Below are 21487 nucleotides of genomic sequence, written 5' to 3'. Positions count from 1 at the left end.
GCCATTTCCCCAACTATTTTATCTAAATCCTTTCAAAAACATTTTATTGGCTGGGCACACTGGCTCACGCCTGTAATCCCAGCACTCTGGGAGGCTGAGGTGGTTGGATCAACTGAGGTCAGGAGTTTGAGACCAGCCCATCCAACATGGTGAAACCTCGTCTCTACTAAAAATACAAAAGTTAGCTGGGTGTGGTGGTGAACTATTTGGGAGGCTGTAATCCCAGCTACTCGGGAGGCTAAGGCAGGAGAATCACGTGAACCTGGGAGGTGGAGGCTGCAGTGAGCCGAGATCACACCACTGCACTCCAGCCTCGGCAAAAGAGTGAAACTTCATCTAAATAAATAAATAACTACAACTTTTTATTTTAGAAAATATCAGAAATATCACAAAGAGAGAATGATATAATGACAAATCTATCACCTAGATCCAACAATATCAACTCAATGCCAATCCTAGTTCATTTATATCGTCACCCATCTGATGCCACTGCTGACATGATAGGAGGTAGTAATGCTCACTGGCCTGCTGCTCACCTCCTGCTCTGCGGCCTGGTTCCTAACAGGCCATGGACCAGTACCACCCCAATTATTTTGGAATTAATTCCAGCTATTGTATCACTTCATCTATAAATATTTCAGTTCCATGGTTAAAAGGTTAATTGTGGATCTTCCACCTCACACTAACCTGCCCCATCTGAAATACAAGAAACCCATATGGCCTATTATCAAGGCATGGTGCAACATAGGGCTTTGGAGTCAAATGATATTAAACTGAGGGCTTAACCGCTTCAGAGCTGAGAAAGCTTACCTGACATCATGAGCCTCCACTTCTTCATCTAAAAATGGAGTAAGAGTACCTTTCTGTGGGGTTGTCCCAGGAATTAGAAATATTATTTGTGGAACACTTAGAGTGCTTGGAAGAGGCCTGTATGTAGCATCAGAAACAAGCCCAGATCTGCAAAATGGCCTTTCGGAGGCCCAGTTGGTCCAGATTTCAGAGTGGTATAAAGATTCAAATCCATATGAACTATCAGTTCATTGTGATAGCCTGACCAAATTCTCAGTGCATTTATATCATAAAAGAATCCTCTTTTTGTGCTAAGACACATGTGAGTCTCGTTTAGAAGAACGAATACAATCCTTCCTAGTATTCATTTGAATTGCAGGGACACTTTCAGAAAGGGAAGTGGCTTTTTATCTCTTTGTCCATTTTCTATAGAATAGACAGTTGCTACCTTAAGTAATATTGACTCCTGAATCTTGATTTTTTTTTTTTTTTTGAGACAGTGTCTTGCTATGTTGCCCAGGCTGGTCTCGGATTCCCAGGCTGAAGCAATCCTCCCGCCTCAGTCTCTTAAGCAGCTGGGATTAAAGGCGTGTGCCACCGTGCCTGGCCTGAATCCTGAATTCTTAATCAGCCATCTCCTGAGGGGCAGACAAGTATATGTTACAGTTAACATGTAGTTCTACCTGCATATTCTCTAGACAGCTCACACTCACCTCCCCCAAAATTTGTTTTTCTTTCTCTGGAAATCTACTCTTTCTGTTCTGCCCTCTCCTGACCTAGTCTGTTACCCACCAGCCTACCCACCTCACCCTATCCTCTACATTGTTGCAAGAGTCATCTTCAGATTGACAAGCAATCATATCAGCCCCCTAAGCTTGAAGCCCACACTGGCTCCAACTGTCTACAGGAAAATGTGCCCATTCCATGGTGGGAGTTACAGGTTTGCTGTAACAGGAACAGGTCTTGTTCCTGTTGTTTTTTCCTCCTTGTATTCCCCCATCATTCTTCAAAATGAAGCTCAAGTTTTACTCCCTCTGGAAACCTTCTCTGACCTCTCCAGGTAAATCTGATCCTCTCTTTTTTTTTTTTTTTTTTTAGATACAGACTCTCACTCTGTCACCCAGGCTGGAGTGCAGTGGCGTGATCACAGCTCACTGTGGCCTCAATCTCCCAGGCTCAGTTGATTCTCCCACCTCAAACTCCCAAATAACTGGGACTACAGGCACGTGCCACCCTGCCTGGCTAATTTTTGTATTTTTTGCCACTCACTATGTTGCCCAGAGTAGCCTTGAATTGCTGGGCTTAAGTGATCCTCCCATTTCAGCTTCCCAAAGTGTTGGGACTATAGGCATGAGCTGCTGTGCCTGGCCTTATCCTCTCTTTGTTGGAATCCTCCCATACCTGGGACCTGGCATTGCAATGACTTACTTATACCTCTGTTTTCCCTACTAAACCCTGAGTTCCTTGAAGGTCGAGACCTTGTATTATTCATCTCTGCATCCCCAGTACCTATCACAAAAGAAAGTCCCATGAATGTTTTTGACTGCATGAATTCTGTTACTGACACAACCTTATCACAACCCCAAAGGGTAGCAAGCCTCCCTCAAAAAAATCCCCAGAGTAATGAAAATACAAAGTCTGCTTGTTCAAAATTATGGTGCGAATAAAAAAGGAAAGGGAGGAAGTGATGGAGTAAAGTTCAGATTAAAAATAAAGGGAAAGTCACAACAGTCAAAAGGTGGAAAAAAACCGCAAATGCCCATGAACTCATGAATGGATAAACAAAATTTGGTGTGTGTGTATATATGTGTACAAACTTCCTTTTTATGACTAAATAGTATTTCATTGTGTGTGCACATGTACACACACAATGAAATACTATTTAGTCATAAAAAGGAAGGAAATTTGCACGCATGGATAAACCTTGAAAATACTATGCTAAGTGAATAAGCCAGACACAAAAGATCAAACATGGTCTGATTTCACTTACATCAGGTAGCTAGAACAGGGAGACTCACAGAGAGGAAAAGTACAACGGAGGTTACTAGGGTCTGGGGCAAGGGGGAACGCGGAAACAGGGAGTTATTGTTTAATGAGTACAGAGTTTCTGTTTGGGATGATAAAAAAGTTCTGGAAATAAATCGTGTTAAGTCCATTTACATAATATAATAAATCTACTTAATGTCACTCAATTATATACTTAAAATGGTTAAAATGGCTAATTTTATGTTATGTATATTTCACACCAATTAAAAAAAATAAATAAGAGAGGCAGGCTCTTCCACTCCCTAGATCAATTAGAATTCTGGATACACGGACTGTGTTGGTACGATTTATCCTGCATGTCCTAATAAATAAATGTTCATAAACTAAAGAGATGCAGACAATTGCTGGCTAAAGTTAGGTTTGGGCACTACCGGCATATAGCATAGTGGATGAGAAACACTTTCAACACAAAGTGCCTGGAATTAAATCCTGACTGCAACATCTAATAGTTGTGGCCCTGGGCTAGTCATTTAACCTTTAGAAGACTTAGTGCCCTCAACAGTAAAGTGATGATGGATGAGAGTTCTTTCTTCACAGGTTGTTGTGAGGATAAAAATGGAACTATGAATATAAGGAGTTTAACACAGTGCCTGGCACACAGTGAGCAATAAACCATTATTTCTTTTTGAATTTAACAGTCTAGGGCAGGGTTTCTCAAAGTCCTCACTCCTGGCAATTTGGGTGGGAGAATGCTTTGTAGTGTGTGTGTGGGGGGCTGTACTGTGCAGTGTAGATTAGTAAGCAGCATCCTTAACCTCAACCCAGGAGATGCCAGGGGCATCCCCCCCGGGTATGACAATCAAAAATGTCTCCAGAGATTGCCAAATGTCCCCTGAGGGGCAAAACTGCCCCTCTCCCCCATCGAAAACCTGTAATTAAGGATAATGCTCTGCTGGTGATGACATAAGACTAAGTTCTGAAGCCTCAAGACAGGCTAAATTCATCACTCACTGTGCATAGACTATCATGAGCAGCAACTAAGAGCGGTGAGTTGGATGTTTGCAGTTTCTGTGTGGTAGCATCAACCAAAGCCAAGTTCAAATCTTTTTTTAAGTCTCAATAACCTTTCCAATAACTAATTATGCTTCCCTTTAGACATCAAAAGGGAAGGCAGAAAAAATAAAAATTACATAAAGTATGGCAAAATAAAATAATTGCATTGGGAGGTCACTTACTAAATACAATCAGCACACCAATTTCAATGTCAAGATCCAATTATTTTAGGAGAAATAAGAGTCGACTTACTATTTCATTCGAGCCTGAACACTAACGAGGCCATCACTAGCCATCTGCTGAAATTCATTTTTTTCCCTCCTGGGCACATGGCTACATTACATTTTCCAGCCTCCCTTGTAGGGATCCTTGGCTAAATGATTAAGAACTTTGCCAATGGGTCATGAGTGAAAGTGATGTGGGCCATTTCTAGGATAAGGCCGTTAAGGAAACAGCAGTGACAAGCCTTCTTCACACTCTCCACCAGAACCTATACCACAGAGGCAATGACAGGGCCCTGGGAGAGCCAGCAGGGAAGAAGCCTGGATCCCTTACTAACCGCATGGGGGAAAGCTGCTGGAATACCTTCTCTGAAATGTTACATGAGCAAAAAATTAACTTCTTGTTCTTCAGGGTATTGAAGGGGAGGGAGGTATCTGTTTTAGCAGCTTAGCCCACCCTGACTTGTACAGCTGGTACTTCATAGTTTCTCTAGGAAAAAAAAAAAGCCCAAGAATATATGCCTAAAATAACAAACAGGAACTGACTTTAACAGGTTGATACATTCAGAAAAACATTCAACTTCTGAAATTCAGAAAATTTTGTGACTCAGAGTGCCATATTTTATCTTTGTACTAAAAAGAATTTGCTAAGAAAAGAATAAACAAATACTTGAGGATGCTTTTAAATCTGGGCTTCATCTTTAAATCTTTCAGTCATCCTTGGCTTCCTTTGGTCCAGGTCCTCTTCACCTCCTTACTGGCTGCCTCCCACAGGTCTTCTTGCCTCCTTTCTCTCTGCCAAGCTCTCCTGTACACCATGCTGCTGACTCAATTTCCTTTCAGCATGTACTGTTCCTGCTCAGAAACTTTCAACTCCTTCCTAATATTTAGGGCTACATTCTCAATTCCTTAATTAGATACAATGCATCCTGCAAACAGGCCTCAACAGGCCTCAAACATGTCTTCTTTCTTTACTATTTTACTTCTGCTAAGAAGATAGATCTGTTTACTGTAGAAGGAGCAAAATCGACCATTTGTTGTCCATCTTGGATTCATGTCATTAAACAACAGACCAGAGCATGGTGAAGCTAGAAAGGACCTTGGAAGCTAGGTTCAACTCCTCCATTTTATAAATGAGCTCAAGCTCAGGTAGTTTGAGGGAGTTATACAAAGTCACAAAGGCAAGAGACTTCCAGGGAAACTCCTGACCACTCCAAACTTCAGTCATTTCTCCTACCTTTAAAAACTGCAAATTACTTTCTGTTCTGATCCTAGGGCACTGCTTACATAGTGCATATAAGATTTCTGTCATTAGTATCCAAAGGAGGCAGGGGGAATCTCAACCCATTCATGGCTATTTATTTTACATTTCTGGGTTTTTGTCCATAGGAAAACAGTGATATGCTATTCTAGTTTATTCATAGCAGCTAGCACAGTGCTATCTTCACAGTAGGTGCTAAATATTTAACAAATGTTGCTTATTTAATAAGTGACAAGAATATCAATTATATTTCTTCATAAAAGAAAGGAATAACAATTTATTTAAACATTTTATATAATTAAAACTTTTCAGCTAGGAGCAGCAGCTTGCACCTGTAATCCCAACTACCTGGGAAGCTGAGGTGGGAGGGCAGCTTGAGCCCAGGAGTTTGAGGCTGCAGTGAGCTACGTTCGCTTCCCCGCACTCCAGCCTCAGTGACAGAGTGAAACCCTGCCTCTTAAAAAAAATATATATAAATATATTCCCGAGCCCTGAGTCTGCTCTCCTACAAATCAGACCATTGACACACTTTGGCTAGAGGTTTTATGACTATGAGCTTATTCATTTTGTTTCCTGAAATTTTTCTTTAAAAGAAATAAATTTACATACATAGTCATATGAAATATATATTTCTCTATATTCTGTTATTGAGTTTATCAAACAAGGTTAGGTGTGTTATCAAATGCTTAAACTGAGTTAAAAGGATCATGCAACTTACCATTATTTATTAACTTAAAAGGAACATCTCTCTCACTTCAGTAAATATTTTTTAAATGCACATTTTAAATGGTGTAAAATAACATATAATTAATCCAGTTTTGAACCTTAAAAAGTGTTAGTGTTTTATTAATTTACTCACACAGGTTATCTGAAAAGGATCTTTTGTTCCCCACCATGCTTTGAATAAAACTAACTAGTATAAGTACCTCCATAAAAGAAGTACCAAAATGTTTACATTTATATTTCTGAAGCGCTAACAACATGACAAATACATGCTGCACATTTTATGTCTTAACTCATTTAATTCTCCCAACGAGTCAAGGCCTAAGCGTTATGATCATCTCTTTAAAAAAAAAAAAAAATCCAAAAATTGGGGATCAGAGAGGTTAAGTAACTTGCTCAAGGTCATACAGCTAATGAGTGGTGGAACTGGGATTTGAGTGTAGGCCTGACCTGGTTTTAATCACACTGCTGTAACAACACCTGGATTGTTTTTGTGCAAGACTTTCAAAACTGACAGAAGGGGAAGAACAAGAAAAACTCAACTGAGAATGGAAACTCTTAAAAATATAGATTAAAATAATTTGGAGGGTAAAAGCAAATGAAATACTTTTCCAAGGATATCTCTGACAAAATTTGTAAAAAGATAATTTCTTCTGGTATTGGAAAATTCACGTCCTCTTACTGGGCACTGGCAAATTTGAAAATTCCTCTTCTGCCTTTTGTAGAGCTGGGCGCACTGGACTCGGACACATTTATCAGCTGCTATCTGGTGACTTCATCATTTTGGTGGAATTTCAAAGAACATTAATTTAGTTATTTAAAATCATACTTCAAAATTTTTTAAAACAATGTAATCTTTCCTTTGCAACTGTTTTTAGAAAAATGTCTAGAATTAGAAACGGCCAAATAACTTCACGGATATTATTTTATTCTATTTGTGGTGTTCTCAACAGCTCCCACTCCCCAAAACAACCACATACATCACCAAAAAAATGCATCAATGACAATCTGCCACACTCCTCCCACAACTTGATATTATATGTACTGTACTGCTACCCTTTTCAGCCCGGGACAATGGAGCATCCAGGCAAGAAGGAAACCATGGGTGACTATAACATTTTCCTTTAGATTTTGTGACACTGGCAAATATGCAGTTGCAACTACCATCAGTTACACTACAAGTAATGTTCATTTTTTCCTCTACAAGAAAAAAAAACAAAAACCCCAGATGTACTCTTTCACTCTAACTAGCCTTTCACTAATTTTCAGTAAAAAAGACGATGGTGACATATCCTGAAGAAGAAGGTATCCAATAAATGTGCCCCAACAAAAGAGCAGTGGAATTCCGCGCTGGGTACCGGAAATAGGGCAGGATTAGCGGAGGTGGGGAATGCGCTTCCAAGGGAGGCGGAACGCAGAGGGGATGCGAGGTGGAGCCCGGGGAGCTGCCGCAGCGGGCGATGGCCGTTCTGGTTTGTGCATCTGCCGCTGCGGGTCGCGCGCTCTTACCTCGCAGCCCGCGAACCAGCCTCTCCGCCCAGGCCACTCGGGGCTGCTGCCCGTCCAGGGGGAGGTGGCGATGCAGCGGGTCCCCGCCGCCGGCCGGGCTGGGGCACGGCGGGCCCTGGTCCTCTCGCCGGCGCCGCCTCCCGCTCGGGTGGCCCGCGCCGTGGTAGCCCCCAAGCCCCCGGCCCCGCGCGCCCGCGGACCTCACGGCCGAGGAGGCGGCCGACCTCCGGCTGCCCGGGCGCCACTCTACGTCCATCTCCACCACCATTCCGCCTTCTTCTCCTTCCACCTCCTCCTCCTCCTCCTCGGCCTCGAAGCCGGGGTTATCGCGGCTCCACGCCTGCCGGGAGCACGACGAGAGCGGAGGAGAAGGGGAGGCCGAGGTTCCGGCCAGGGGGTCCCGCGCGGCCGCCTGCCGGATGCGCTGCATCTCGATCTCCAGGCCCCGCTGCTCGCGGAGGCCGCCCGGGGCGGCGAGGCTGGCGCCCACGGCCGCGCCGCCCGCCATCAGCCGGCTCGGGTCCGGCGCGCGGGGCGCGGGCGGCCGCTGGGCGTCCCCGGGCTGCTGAGGCTGCACGCGACTGGAGTTCACCATCGCGGTCACTGGCGTCCGGCGCGCGGTTGCGCGGCGCCGCGCTCGGCGCTGTGCGCCTCAGGAGCCATGTTCCTTTCTTCCCAGCGCCCGCCGCCTCCTGCTCCCCGCCCCCGACCTCCCGGCGGTCCCGCGTCCCCTCTCCCGCCCCCTTGGCCCGCCTCCCTCTGGCCTCGCCCCGCCTCGCCTCGCCCATCCGCCGCGGCGCGTTGAGCGGGGAGGCGCGAGGGAGCCGCCCCCGCGGTCTGCGCGCTTGCCCAGCGGCTCCCGGGTCAGCGTTCCAAGTGGAACCGGAGCCCGGGCGCGGGCGCCCAAGTTCCATTCCCGGGAAGGCCTGGGAAGGGAGGGAATCGCTCACCCGCCAGCCCGCCTGCAGGGAAAGGGCTCCTGGAGCTGTCGATGCCTGCCCGACGCTGAGATAACTCTTGGGTCCCCGTTAACCACCAGCCACTTCTGCCTCGATTCACCAAAGTGCAGGGAAAGAACCTTTTGGTGAGATGGTGTGAATTGGCGACATCCAGCCTGAGCTGAAGTCTCCAGCGGGGCAAAGAAATCTTTCCATTTGCAAACTACCAAGGCTGACTTGTTGTGCATTTGGCGGGCCTCCTGCCCTTGATTTTCCTGGTTTGGAGATGCTTTCTCGATCTTTGGTTGGCTTCTGTCTCCACACATTGTGGGGATCCCAGGGATTCGTCATAGGACTCTCGGATCGCTGGTGCCTCCACCGTGATCTCCGGTCTCCCTCCGGTCTCCCAGCACTGACTTCTAGCAACAGAATCCTGCATGAGGGCCTAGGCATAGAACTTTATTTCCACTCTTCTGAACACATCTAACGTGATGCTCGGCAATTGTCTGAAATTTATCCTACCCTAAGCCATTATCTTGTCCCCTTCTCTGGAACCTGCTTCACTTCCCGTATCCCAAGGTGAGGTTTGGGTCTTCGCTGTCCTCCTCACTTCCCAGGCCACTCTTCTTCATGGAAGGCTCGCGGTTTACCCTCCACCGCCTACAGCACATATTCTTGTTACTTTTGCCCCACAAATATCTCCCTGATATGATCTCTGTTTCTCACTCCTGCTGGCTTGATCTTATGTCTTACATTGTTCCGCATTAGAACAATTGATCCCTGTCAACTCCATCTCTATTCTCCACGTCGGTGTCCTCACTATTTCCAGGTTATATTGCAGAACCAAAGCTGCTTATTTGTCACGTTGATGCTTAGACACCTCTGTGGGCTTCTGGCAGCTGAAAGGATAAAATTTAATTTCTGTGGTTTGGTTTACCAAATTCTCATAATCTGCTCCTATATTTGTTTGTCAGGGCTGCCATAACAAAGTACCAGAGACTGGGTGGCTTAACAGAAATTTATTTGCTCACCTCATCTCTACAAAAAATACAAAAATTAGCCAGGCTTTGTGGCGTGTGCCTTTGGTCGCAGCTACTCGGGATGCTGAGGTGGGAGGATCGCTTGAGCCCGGGAGGCAGAGGATGTAGTGAGCTGAGATCGGGCCACTGCACTCCAAGTGACAGAGTGAGACTCTGTCTCATAAAGAAAGAGAGAGAAGAAAGAAAGAAGGAAGGAAGGAAAAAGAAAAGAAAAAAATGTATTTTCTCACGAGGTATTGGCAGAGTTGGTTTCTTCTGAGGCCTATCTCCTTGGCTTGCAGATGGCCCCGCTTTTGTGTCCTCACGCCGTCTTCCCTCTTCCCTCTGTATGCGTCTGTGTCCTAATTGTCTATTCTTATACATCATATTGGATTAGGGCCTACCCTCATGACCTTGTTTTCACTTCATGACTTCTGTAAAGACCCTGTCTCCAAGTATGGTCATGTTCTGAGGTAATGGGGGTTAGGACTTCAACACAGAAATTTTGGGGAGGACACAATTTAGCTATAACAGCTCTTAATCTACTCCTCTAGCATGGCCTCCCATGCCATCCATCCACCTTAACGAATTATTCATTTGTTCCCTAGGCACATATAACATGCTGCTAATATTTAGGTAGTTGTGGCTACCTATTACCTGATCCCGTCGTTTACTAATTTAGATATTCATGTTCTTCTCTTAACTGTGAGCTTCTCAAAGGCAAGACTAGTGGGTCTGGGGCACAGCCCTAGCTCATGCTATTCATCAGTTCATTCTGAAGACATTTCCTGTGCCCTGAATTAAGATCTGGGCATGTAGAGTGGAGTATGATACAGCCTTGGCCCTCAAGAGGAGACAGACCAAAAATCAGAGATTAGCAAGTGGGTTAAGGGTTATGGTGCCTGTCATCCAAGGACCTTCTGAAGCTGAAGATGTCCTGAATAGCACCACCAGCAATGCAGAGTCAACGGATTTTTACAGACACATTCCAACAGAGGAGAGCCAGGCCTGGAAAGAGAATGCAGAATCTGAGCCAAAGGGTCCTCTGGAGAATAGGCCTAGTACAATGTTTTCAAATTGTGATCTGAAGATCTCCAGCATCACTTGGAGCACTTGCTAAAAATATAGATACTGGGTCCCCATTCCAACCTTATCGACTCAAAATCTTCCGGATTCCAGTCCTGAAATTCTGAATCTTCACAGGGGATTCTCAGGCATCCAAAGTTTGAGAAGCACCAATGTGTTCCAAATGGAAGAGGTTTCATAAATATTTCCCCCACATTTCTATACTTCACTGTTAGCACTAGTGAAGCAATCATCTGGAATCCCAGACTTAGAAGAAAATTCAGTGGTCTTTGAGTCAAGTTACTCTATGCTTGTGCCTGCAGTCACTAATTCATTGTAAGGACCCTGGAGCCAGACTGCCTGGATTCCGATTTTGCTCCCTACTTCCTAGCTGTGTGACCTTAGGAAAGTCACTTTATCTCCTTGTACTGCCAAAAATGAGGATAATGATAATGCCTACCTCATAGGGTTGTTGTGAGGATTAGGTGAATTAATACATGTGTTTTAGTTTATTCGGGCTGCTATAAAAAATATCATGGCCGGGTGTGGTGGCTCACGCCTGTAATCCCAGCACTTTGGGAGGCCGAGGTGGGTGGATCATGAGGTCAGGAGATCAAGACCATCCTGGCTAACACGGTGAAACCCCGTCTCTCCTAAAAATACAAAAAATTAGCCGGGCGTGATGGCAGTCGCCTACAGTCCCAGCTACTTGGGAGGCTGAGGCAGGAGAATGGTGTGAACCCGGGAGGTGGAGCTTGCAGTGAGCCGAGATCGTGCCACTGCACTCCAGCCTGGGTGACAGAGTGAGACTCCGTCTCAAAAAAAAAAAAAAAAAGCCATATATATATATATAAATATATATATATAAAACGTACTGGGTGGCTTATAAACAATGAACCTTTATTTCTGACAGTTCTGGAAGCTGGACGGTCCAAGATCATGCTGCCAGCAGATTTGTTGTCTGGTGAGGGTCCACTTTCTGGTTCATAGACTGCACCTCCTAGCTGTGTCTTATGGTAGAAGGGGCAAAAGAGCTCCCTTGAGCTGCTTCTCTAAGGGCACTCATCCCATGTGTGAGGGCTCCACCCCCATGATGTAATCACCTCTCAGAGGCCCCACCTCCTTATACCATCACTTTGAAGGTTAGGATTTCAGTGTATGAATTATGCGGGGGAACACAAACACCCAGACCATAGCAAGTGGAACACCGTCTGACATGTACGTGCTAATAGTGTTAGAAGTAGTCTTAGCTCTTATAGCTTAATTATGATAACTGTTTTCATCTATTATAATTGCTTTTGTGGATGTCTTTGTTAGTGTTAGAAGTGGTCTTATCTCTTATATCTTAATTATGATAATTATTTTCATCTATTATAATTGCTTTTGTGGATGTCTTTGTTCCAGCTAGGCTGTGAGTTTCTGGAGGCCTCCATGCCAATCCTAGAGGTTTCCATAACAAATAGTAAACACCTACTATATGCCAGGCACAATACTAGGAGAGATGGCAATTCATTAAATAGGAGAAAAGCCCAGCTCTCATAGAGGTGAGCTAATATTTTACAGGGTTTGGGGGATTCAGAAAAGAGATTGCCCACGCTGGCATGGGTAGGGAAGGTAGGTAGGGCCAGATCATGGGAAGCCTCAGATGCATGTTAAGGAGTACAGACTCTCTACAGCTAATGATAACGTAAATAGGCCTTTTTTTTCTTTCTAGAGTGTCAGTTCCTATTTAAAATAAAATCTGAAATCTTCTTCCTGAAACTATATCCTCACCCTTAAAAGAATTCAAATTGATTGGAAATGTGTCTGCACATACATAATTCAGAGTTATATGTGTGCTTACCCAAAATTTTCTTTACAAATTATTGCAAGAAATGTAATCATTAAAAATTCACAGCAATTTTCGTGTAATACCACCTAAATAGCATTTGGTCCATTGCACCCTAAATCTTACGTTTTGGAGTTTCAATATTAATTTCAATCTTAATTTTCATAAACCCAACACCAGCCATTTAATATATTTCCTGTTCAAATACTTATTCATTCCTTCTGGCTTACTAAGGTTCCCTTTTGTGCTTTTATGTTAATTTGTTTCTCCCCTTTAGAGTGCCCAGCTTTTGCTCAAGCAGGCCCTGAGGCTGTAAATTTCTCTCCCTACCCACAGAATTCCTTCCTTTAATACCCGTCTGAAGACCTTACTTCTAATAAGACGTTTTCCATTATTAAATAAGTGACATGCACAAAGTTTTTTTCATCTCATTTCCACAATCCTGTTGTCACATTACAAATTTCCATCATCTGTAGGGTCTGGAAATATTGAGTGGGATAGATAACATGGCCTGGCTGCTGTTTGTTTTTTTTTTTTCATCGGTGTGCTGGATCCTCCTGGACATGCTGCACAAATCTCACCTCAGTCTTAGTGCCACTGTGGACGCTGGAAGGAGCCATTTTAAAAGGCAACCTTAAACAGTTCAGTCTAATTTAATATTAGTGACCTCCACACCTCTGACTCTTGTATTATTAGAATTGCCTGTTTGGCTTTTATTTTCCAGTGTGAACTGATGACACAGACACAAACTGAAGTACCCGTTGGTTTCGCGGTCTCCACTTCAAGAGGAAATCCAAAAGGAGTTTCTGGCGTGTGTGGTGTTGCTTAGCAATTTACCCAAACAAACATGTTTCCTCCTCATTTTTTTCCCTAGTACTTATTTACTCAAGAACATTGTAAAATCAATTTTTACCACTTGACATCTGAAATCATTAGAAGAAAATCTGGTGTTTTGGGCTCTATGAGAAGAACTACTAACCACAGTAAGACTTTGACTTTACTTTGTTTCTCATTTTGCTGCTTTAATAACATAAAGCTAGGATTTGTGGCCTTCTTCATGACTAGATTTTGGTTTGGATTGGCCTGCATACATCCCTGTCTCTGTGGGGTTATCTTGGCACCATAATTGGCTGGCACCGTGATCTTGATGACCTAATCTCTCTATCTCAATTTCCTTCTCTGGATAATGTGGTTAAATACCCATCTTATAAATCCCCCATGGAATTTTTGTTGAGGACTAATGAAGGAATATTAATACGTTTATAAAATATGTATTGAGTGTCCGCTACATGCCAGGCAATGTGTTGCATTCCAGAGTGACAAAGATAAGACATGATTCCTTCCTTCAATGAGATCAAATCTTATAGTTAAACTGCCTGGAAACATCCATAGATCATTCTCAACTTCTCTACCTATAAAAACTTAGCAATCTTTCTAGACTCAGACTTCATCTCTCCCTGGAACCTTCCATAGACACAATCTTGGCCCCCAGCCTGAATTTACATGCCTCTCTATCCTGTAAACCTTTATTCCAACATTTTCCACCTTATACTGAAAATATCTGTTCACATAGATGTCTTCCTGAGTGGCACATAAGCTTCTGGAGAGCAGGGACCCTGGCTTATTAGCAGCTCAGCAGCCAGTCCGTTTTCTAGTGCAAATTTTCTTGGGGACACCCCCACCTACCCACCCCTGCTGCCATTCTTCCTATATGTGTCTCAGGTGTGGCTGACACCACTGCTAGCTCCCAAGTGGTGATTGTGGAGCTCAGGCTTGGCCAATCAGCATCACGTCCCCTTGGCCCCTGTGAATGGTATTTCACGAGTATGTTATCCCGTTCTGTTAAAAAAAAAATTAGGCCAGAAATTTTTTTTCCAGTTGTTGGAAAAGAAAAGCTTTTCTTCCCACCAGATTTAGAGTTTTAAAGATGTAAGTCCAGACAAGCTGGCAGTCAAAATGTTAATGCTTAGGGGAAAAATGGCGCCAACAATAGAGATACAAAAAATATTTATAATGTGGATACTGGAAGAATACTAAAATTGAACTAATGTTTGGGTGGCCATGCTATTCAAGAACATTATGAAATACATTTTTATTATGTGCCATCTCCTGGTTTTGTCAGATAGCAGATATGATATTTATTATCTGTATTTTTTATCCAAGTTCAAAAGAATTTTGAACAAATTGGGGCCAAGAACAAGAGTTCTCTGAAATACTGTGTGAGGCTCTTCTGTTCATCAACTCTAGTTTATTCATTAATACTCTTTAGGTATAGTTGTTTTTTAAAAAAACTTTAAATCCAATTTTCATAGCCTAGATTTTTCCAAAGCTTATCAGAATTTTTTTCAAATACCTTTTGATGCCAACATGAATGAGGCTTCCAGCATTCCCTGATCTACCAGACTTTGCAGAGTACCTGTTTTATGTCCACTTCGTACAATCTTAGATATGATTAGGATGCTAAAGAAGTTGTTTATGCCTGCAAGAAGCTTGTAACTAGCTTCCTATACATGGATAAAACATTTAACCACTAAGAGCTTTAAGACATTCTTCTGGGAAGGTTTTTAAATTTCGTTTTATTTTAAATAAAGATTCTGGAGTCTAACTTCTAGGGATTCTGATTCATTATGTCTCAGCTAGGTCCTAGGAATCTGTATTTTAAGAGACCAGAGCAAAGAGACAGAGAAAGACCAGGTTCTCAGGGCATCATTTGAACCCCTGAGTTAGAACTAATTGAAGCTAGATCCACCCCTGGACTCCATGAGCCAAAAAATATCCTTTTAAAAAATTAAAAAAATAATTTCAACTTTGCCCTTGCCCCTTTCCCTCCCTCCCTCCTCTTGTATTCCCCACTGTTTATTGTTGCCATATTTATCCATGGGCACCCAATGGTTAGCTCCCACTTATAAGTGAGAACATGTGGTATTTGGCTTTCAGTTACTATGTTAATTTGTTTAGGATAATGGCCTCCAGCTGCATCCATGTTGCTGCAAAGGACATGAGTTTGTTCTTTTTCATAGCTGCATAGTATTCCATAGTGTATACGTACCATGTTTTAAAAAATCCAATCCATCATTGGTGGGCACCTAGATTGACTCTATGTCTTTGCTATTATGAATAGTGCTGCAATGAACATACAGGTACACGTCTTTGTAATATTATTTACGGCATTCCCATCAGCAATAAATAAGAGTTCTTTTTCCACATCCTCAACAGCAGTAGCATTATCAGTGTTTTGGATTTGGGCCATTCAAATGGGGGGGCAATTGGATCTCATTGTTTTAATTTGCAATTCCTTAATGACATATATGTGGAGCATCTTTTCATATGCTCAGTTGCCATCTGTACATCTTCTTTGGTAAGGTGTCTGTTCAGGTTGTTGGCTCATTTTTTTCCTTTTATTTACCAGGGAAAAGCATGAATTCAGTATGCTACTGCCACAAATTATGCAGTTGAGTCTCCCACATTTGGAGAAATCACAGGGATCAGCAAGTCTTCAGTGGAATAGAGAAGCCTTGCCCTAGGAAAAACTACCCTTGTGGTCATGGTATCTACCCTGCCTGGTAATCTTTTGGGCCTATTTTTCAATCGGTGGCTTATTTTCTTATTGAACTTTAAGGGTTCTTTGTATATTTTGAATCACAATCCTTTATCAGATAGGTCTTTTGCAAATATTTCCTCTCAGTCTGTGGCTTATCTTCAATTTTTTTTTTAATTTATCAACTTTTTTCAGTAGCTGATATAGTTTGGCTCTGTGTCTCCCCTCAAATCTTAATCTCCAGTTGTAATCCCGACATGTCAAGGGAGGGAGGTGATTGAATTATAAAGGCAGTTTCCCCCATGCTGTTCTCGTGACAGTGAGTGAATTCTCATGAGATCTGATGGTTTTATAAATGGCAGTTTTTCCTGCATCCTCACTTCTCTCTCCTGCCACCAGGTGAAGTTCCTTGCTTCCCCTTCACCTTCCGCCATGATTGTAAGTTTCCTGAGGCCTCCCCAGCCATGTGGAACTGTGAGTCAATTAAACCTCTTTCCTTTATAAATTACCCAGTCTTGGATAGTATCTTTATAGCAGTGTGAGAATGGACTAATAGAGTAGCCTTTGACCTTTCTTCTTAAAGATAAGGATATTAGCAATTGTAAACTTTTTACCAACAAACACCTTTTAAAATAAATATCTTTTACATTGCCAAAGTCTATAAACTTTCATTTTGTTGTACAACAGTAAATATAACTTATTTTATATATTTAAATTTTTCATTGTTCACTACCAGCACTTTTTTAAAAGCATATTATCTTTATAGTCATTAACATATTGTTTAATTTCTATTTTATAGAAGACAGTTCCTAGTACTGTTTAATTTACAGAGATAAAAGAGAAAATATGCAGATCCAACTTCTAAGAGCATTCCATATTATACACCAAGCTTATTCCTGAAAACAATGACCCAGAAAACCACATGAAAGAGTTTTATTATGGATATCCTAAAACAAGTAACTATAAGTTTCAGATATATATAGAATATTCCACAGTTCCTATAATCAAAATTCATGAGTTTTCTGATCACCTTCAATGTTTGTACTGAGTTACACACTGCTGTTACATTAAAGAAAACCATTAAAAATAAAGCTAGTTTTCTCTTTTTTTTTCAACTTTTATTTTAGACTCAGAGGTACATGTGCAGGTGTGTCACCTGGGTATATTGTGTGATGCTGAGATTTGGGGTATGAAAGATCCTGTCATCCAGGTACTGAGCACAGTACCCAATAGTTAGTTACTACCAGTACTTTACAAACATGAATTTTTCTTCCTTGAATTTTTTTCTCTTGATTTAATCCTTCTGGAGTAGATTTTTTATTAGGTGTTTTTTTTTTATTTGTTTTCAAAGAACAACCCATTAATGTTTCATTATTCCCCAAATCTGTTTAAAATTAAGAAGGCCTTTCTGTTACCATAGACATAAAATGAATGGATTGGGCATTATATTTTTGGCTTATTCTTCTCTCCTCCTCTTTAGGATTTTCTAAATATTCCTCCACTTTCCTCTGCCATTAAATGTTGTTATGGGAAAAGTAGGAGGTCAAATTAAACCCGTTGTTTTTCTCTCAGGCTGAGTAGATGACTTTATTTTATTATTATTATTATTTGGCCCAAAAGTTATGTCTGTTTAGTGAAATTATTATTATTATTACTATTGTTATTGTTATCCTGCTCTCAGATACATCTTTCTGTTGATTATTCAGCATAATTATTTACCTAGGAGATACTGTGCATGTTTAATCAGCAAATTCAAATTTTCACTTATTTTAACAAGGTTTTCTTCTTTTATAATTTCAAATAATCTGCTGTTTCATTAATTCTGTAAATTTAGCAATACCTATTATGCATATGTTGAGCTACTGTGTCATGTTTCTGTATTATCTCCTTTCTGATTTCTCTGTCATTTTCTATTTTTAATGGGATTTTTATAAATCTTGACCTGCATATTATTGTACCATTCATGATTTTGTGGTTTTAAATGTGGCTTTTCTTTTCCTAATTATTTGTTTAAAATCTTTAATTCCTCCTGTGAATTCTGCCAGCTCACTTTTCATTTTTCCATAGTCATGTATTTTATTTTATATTTTTCATTCATTTTTAAAGTTAAAATTATTTTTAATGGATTTCTATTCCTGGCTCTGATGGAGCAACAGGGACAGATTTACCCTCTTACTTAAAAAAAAATATAGACAAAATTTATAAAGGATGGTTCTCAAACATAGGACAACAGGCAGTATAAACAGTAATTTTTCAAAGAAGATAAACAAAGGGAGTAAACCCTATGGTTTCTCCACCGATTCCCTAGAGAGAGATTCCAAGCTATCAGTCTCACTCAATTGAGAAGACAGAGTTCACTGAGAATTTGGGGAAAGTCAAAGTGGACAGAATTCACAAAGAACTAAAAAAAAGAGTATTGTGCAGAGAAAGAGCTCCAGCTACCTCCAGAGAGTTTCTCTTGAGTTTTCAGAGCATGCGTTTGGGGAACCCATCTGAGGCAAGGGAAAGAACTACCAGGAAGAAGCAGGTGGAAAAATTCCTGATGTTCACATAGACGGGGAAATTTCTCAAGTTTTTGTCATCTGAAGTGGAGAAATCTTATACGGTATGAGGTGCTGAAGAGAATACTCAGAAGGACAATGCCTCCGTAGTAGGGCCAAACTAGCCTGGAGTAAAGGCTGGTCTGTCTTGTATGACTCCTTGTGAGACGATTCTGCTGAGTATGTCACCAATTTTCTAAGCTAATCTAAGTGATTCCAAGTAATAAGTTGAAATTTTCACTATTTGTATGTTTTTATTAATTATTCATTGTGGTTGTAATAGTTTTTGGTTTATAATATTTTGTTGGTCTGTTATTTGCTGCATAGTGGTTTATGAAGTCATATCTTTATTGGATCTTTAACAATGTAGATAGAATAAGTTCTTTGTTTCATTTCATGTTATTTGTTTTTAAATTTTACTTCTTATTTAACAGTAATGTTACAAATCTTTAAAAATGTTTTACTTTATTTGTAAGGAAAACATCTAAAGAAAAGTGAAACAAAAAATGATGTAGGATCTATTATTATTATTTTCCATCATGTGAATCTTTGTCGTAACAGAGAGGCTTCATCTATTTATATTTGTTGTTACAATTGATTTCTTTCATCATTCTGTTATTTCAGTGTTTTCTCTTTAAAAATATGTTCTTGTTATTCAATGATTTAGTTTTCGCTTTATGTACCATTTTCTTTATTTTGTCCTTCATATTTTGCAAGCTATATAGCCTCTGTTAAATTCTATTAATGGATATCTTTAAGCATTCCTTGACATGTAATTTTCTAATGTCCCAGTAAATAAAGAATTTGTCAACATAAAATGTGTGCATAGGCCAGGAGCGGTGGCTCATGCCTATAATCCCAGAATTTTGGGAGGCCAAGGTGGGTGGATCACTTGAGGTCAGGATTTTGAAACCAGCCTGACCAACATGACAAAACCCCATCTCTACTAAAAGAATACAAAACTTAGCCGGATGTGGGGGTGCGCACCTGTGGTCCCAGCTACTTGGGAGGCTGAGGTGGGAGAATCACTTGAACCTGGGAGGCGGAGGTTTCAGTGAGTCGGGATCATGCCACTGCACTCCAGCCTAGGCAACAAGAGTGAAGAGTGAAACTCGGTCTAAAAAAAACACCATCGGATCTCTGGAGACCCCACTCATTATCATGAGAACAGCATGGGGGTAATTACCCCCATGATTCAATTACCTCCCACTGGGTTCCTCCCACCCACGACACATGGGGATTATGGGAACTACAACTCAAGATGAGATTTGGGTGGGGACACAGCCAAGCTATATCACGGGTAAACATGAGTAAATGTTTTTCTGAGTTTTTTTGAGTTGTTTTCAGCAGACTATTAAACCTGAAAGGAGGTCATGGAAACCCCTGAATTTGTAGCCAAGTTGGACATCATTTATGGGTACCCTGGAGACCCAGGACTGGTGAGGACTGGTGTCTGAAGTGAGGACAGTCTTGTGAGACTAAGCCATTTAACTTGTGGATTCTGCGCTATGAGTAGCTAGTGTGTAGACCTTTATATTCTAGATAAAAGTTCTTTGCAGGATGTGTGGTTTGCAAGTGTTTTCTCCGGTCTCTAATTTATCTATTCATCCTTTTAGCAGGAAGTTTCACAGAGCAAAGGTTTAAATTTTTATGAAGTCTAATTCATAATTATTTCTTTTTATGGATTGATTATTCCTTTGGTGTGAAGTCTAAGAACTATTTGCCTAGTCCTAGGTCTGAAGATTTTCTTCTATTTTTTTTTCTAGAAGCTTTATAGTTTTATATTTTACATTTAAGTCTCTGATCCAGTTTGAGTTAATATTTGTATAAAGTGTGAGCTTAAGGGTTTTGTTTTTGTTTTTGCCTATGGATATTCAATTGCTCCAACACTATTTATTGCAAAGATCATCTCCTCTTCCTTATTAGATTGTTTTCCTTCTTTTGTCAAAAACAATTGGGCACATATGTTTATGTAGATATATTTCTGGCTTCTCCAGTCTGTTCTATTGATCAATGTTTCCATTCTCCTGCCAGTACCACCGTTTCTTGATTACTGTAGCTACATAATAGGCCTTAAAATCATAAAGAGTGATTTATTGTTCTTTTTCAAAGTTGTTTTGGTTATTCTTAAAGACTTTACCTTCCCATATAAATTTTAGAATAAATTTCTCTATGTCTACAAAAAATGATGATGATTTTTGGATAAGAATTGTGTTAAACCTGCAGATCAATTTAGGAAGAACTGACCTGTTTACTATGTTGAGCCTTCCAATCTGTGAACATGTTGTGTCTTCCCAAGTATTTAGGTGTTTTTCTTTTTATAATCAGCATTTTGTAGCTTTCTTTACACAGATTCTGTACATGCTTTATTACAGGGGTCTCCAACCCCCAGGCCACAAACCAATACTGGTCTGTGGACTCCCGGGAACCAGGCCACACAGCGAGAGGGGAGTGGTGGGCCAGCAGGCATTACCACCTGAGCTCCACCTCCTGTCAGATCAGTGGCATTAGATTCTCATAGGAACACAAACCCTATTGTGAACTGCTCCTGTGAGGGGTCTAGGTTGCATGTTCCTTATGAGAATCTAACTAATGCCTGATGATCTGAGGTGGAACAGTTTCATCCCCAAACCATCCTCCCCAGTCCACCTGCTGCCAGTCCATGGAAAAATTGTCTTCTATGAAATTGGTCCCTGGTGCCAAAAAAGGTCACTGCTTTATTAGATTGACACTTACATATTTCATTTTCTTTGAAGCAATTGTAAATGGTATTGTGTTTTTGGTTTTGGTTTCCATTTGTTCATTGTTACAATATAGGAATTCAGTTGATGTTTGTGAGCTGATCTGTATTTTGCAATCTTACCAAACTCTTAGTTCTAGGAGTGTTTTTGTAGATTTCTTAGAGTTTTCTACATAGATAATCATGTTATCTGAAAATAGAGACAGTTTCATTTTCTTTTCTCCAATCGGTGTGCCTTTTAATTCTTCTTCTTGCCTTATTACAGTTCATACAACTT

The 21487-nt window shown here is 41.1% G+C and overlaps 1 protein-coding gene and 1 non-coding gene across 2 annotated transcripts in view; both read right to left on the bottom strand.

Moving 5' to 3' along the window:
• PKD2 (polycystin 2, transient receptor potential cation channel) overlaps positions 1 to 8236 on the bottom strand; it is a 69376-nt gene extending 61140 nt beyond the window's left edge. The window contains exon 1 of the mRNA XM_030819110.1: positions 7543 to 8236. Within this exon, the coding sequence (XP_030674970.1) occupies positions 7543 to 8137 (595 nt within the window). The 5' untranslated portion in view covers positions 8138 to 8236. The remainder of the gene's footprint in view (positions 1 to 7542) is intronic.
• Positions 8237 to 15798: 7562 nt separating this feature from the next.
• LOC115836823 lies at positions 15799 to 15963 on the bottom strand. The gene has a single exon (XR_004031831.1). It is a non-coding gene; the product is annotated as a U1 spliceosomal RNA (small nuclear RNA).
• Positions 15964 to 21487: the final 5524 nt, after the last annotated feature.

Source organism: Nomascus leucogenys, chromosome 9 (genome assembly GCF_006542625.1).
Source record: "Nomascus leucogenys isolate Asia chromosome 9, Asia_NLE_v1, whole genome shotgun sequence".
Classification (NCBI taxonomy): Eukaryota; Metazoa; Chordata; class Mammalia; order Primates; family Hylobatidae; genus Nomascus; species Nomascus leucogenys.
The sequence above is the reverse complement of the archived record's forward strand: the minus strand, read 5'-3'. Positions and strand labels throughout refer to the sequence as shown.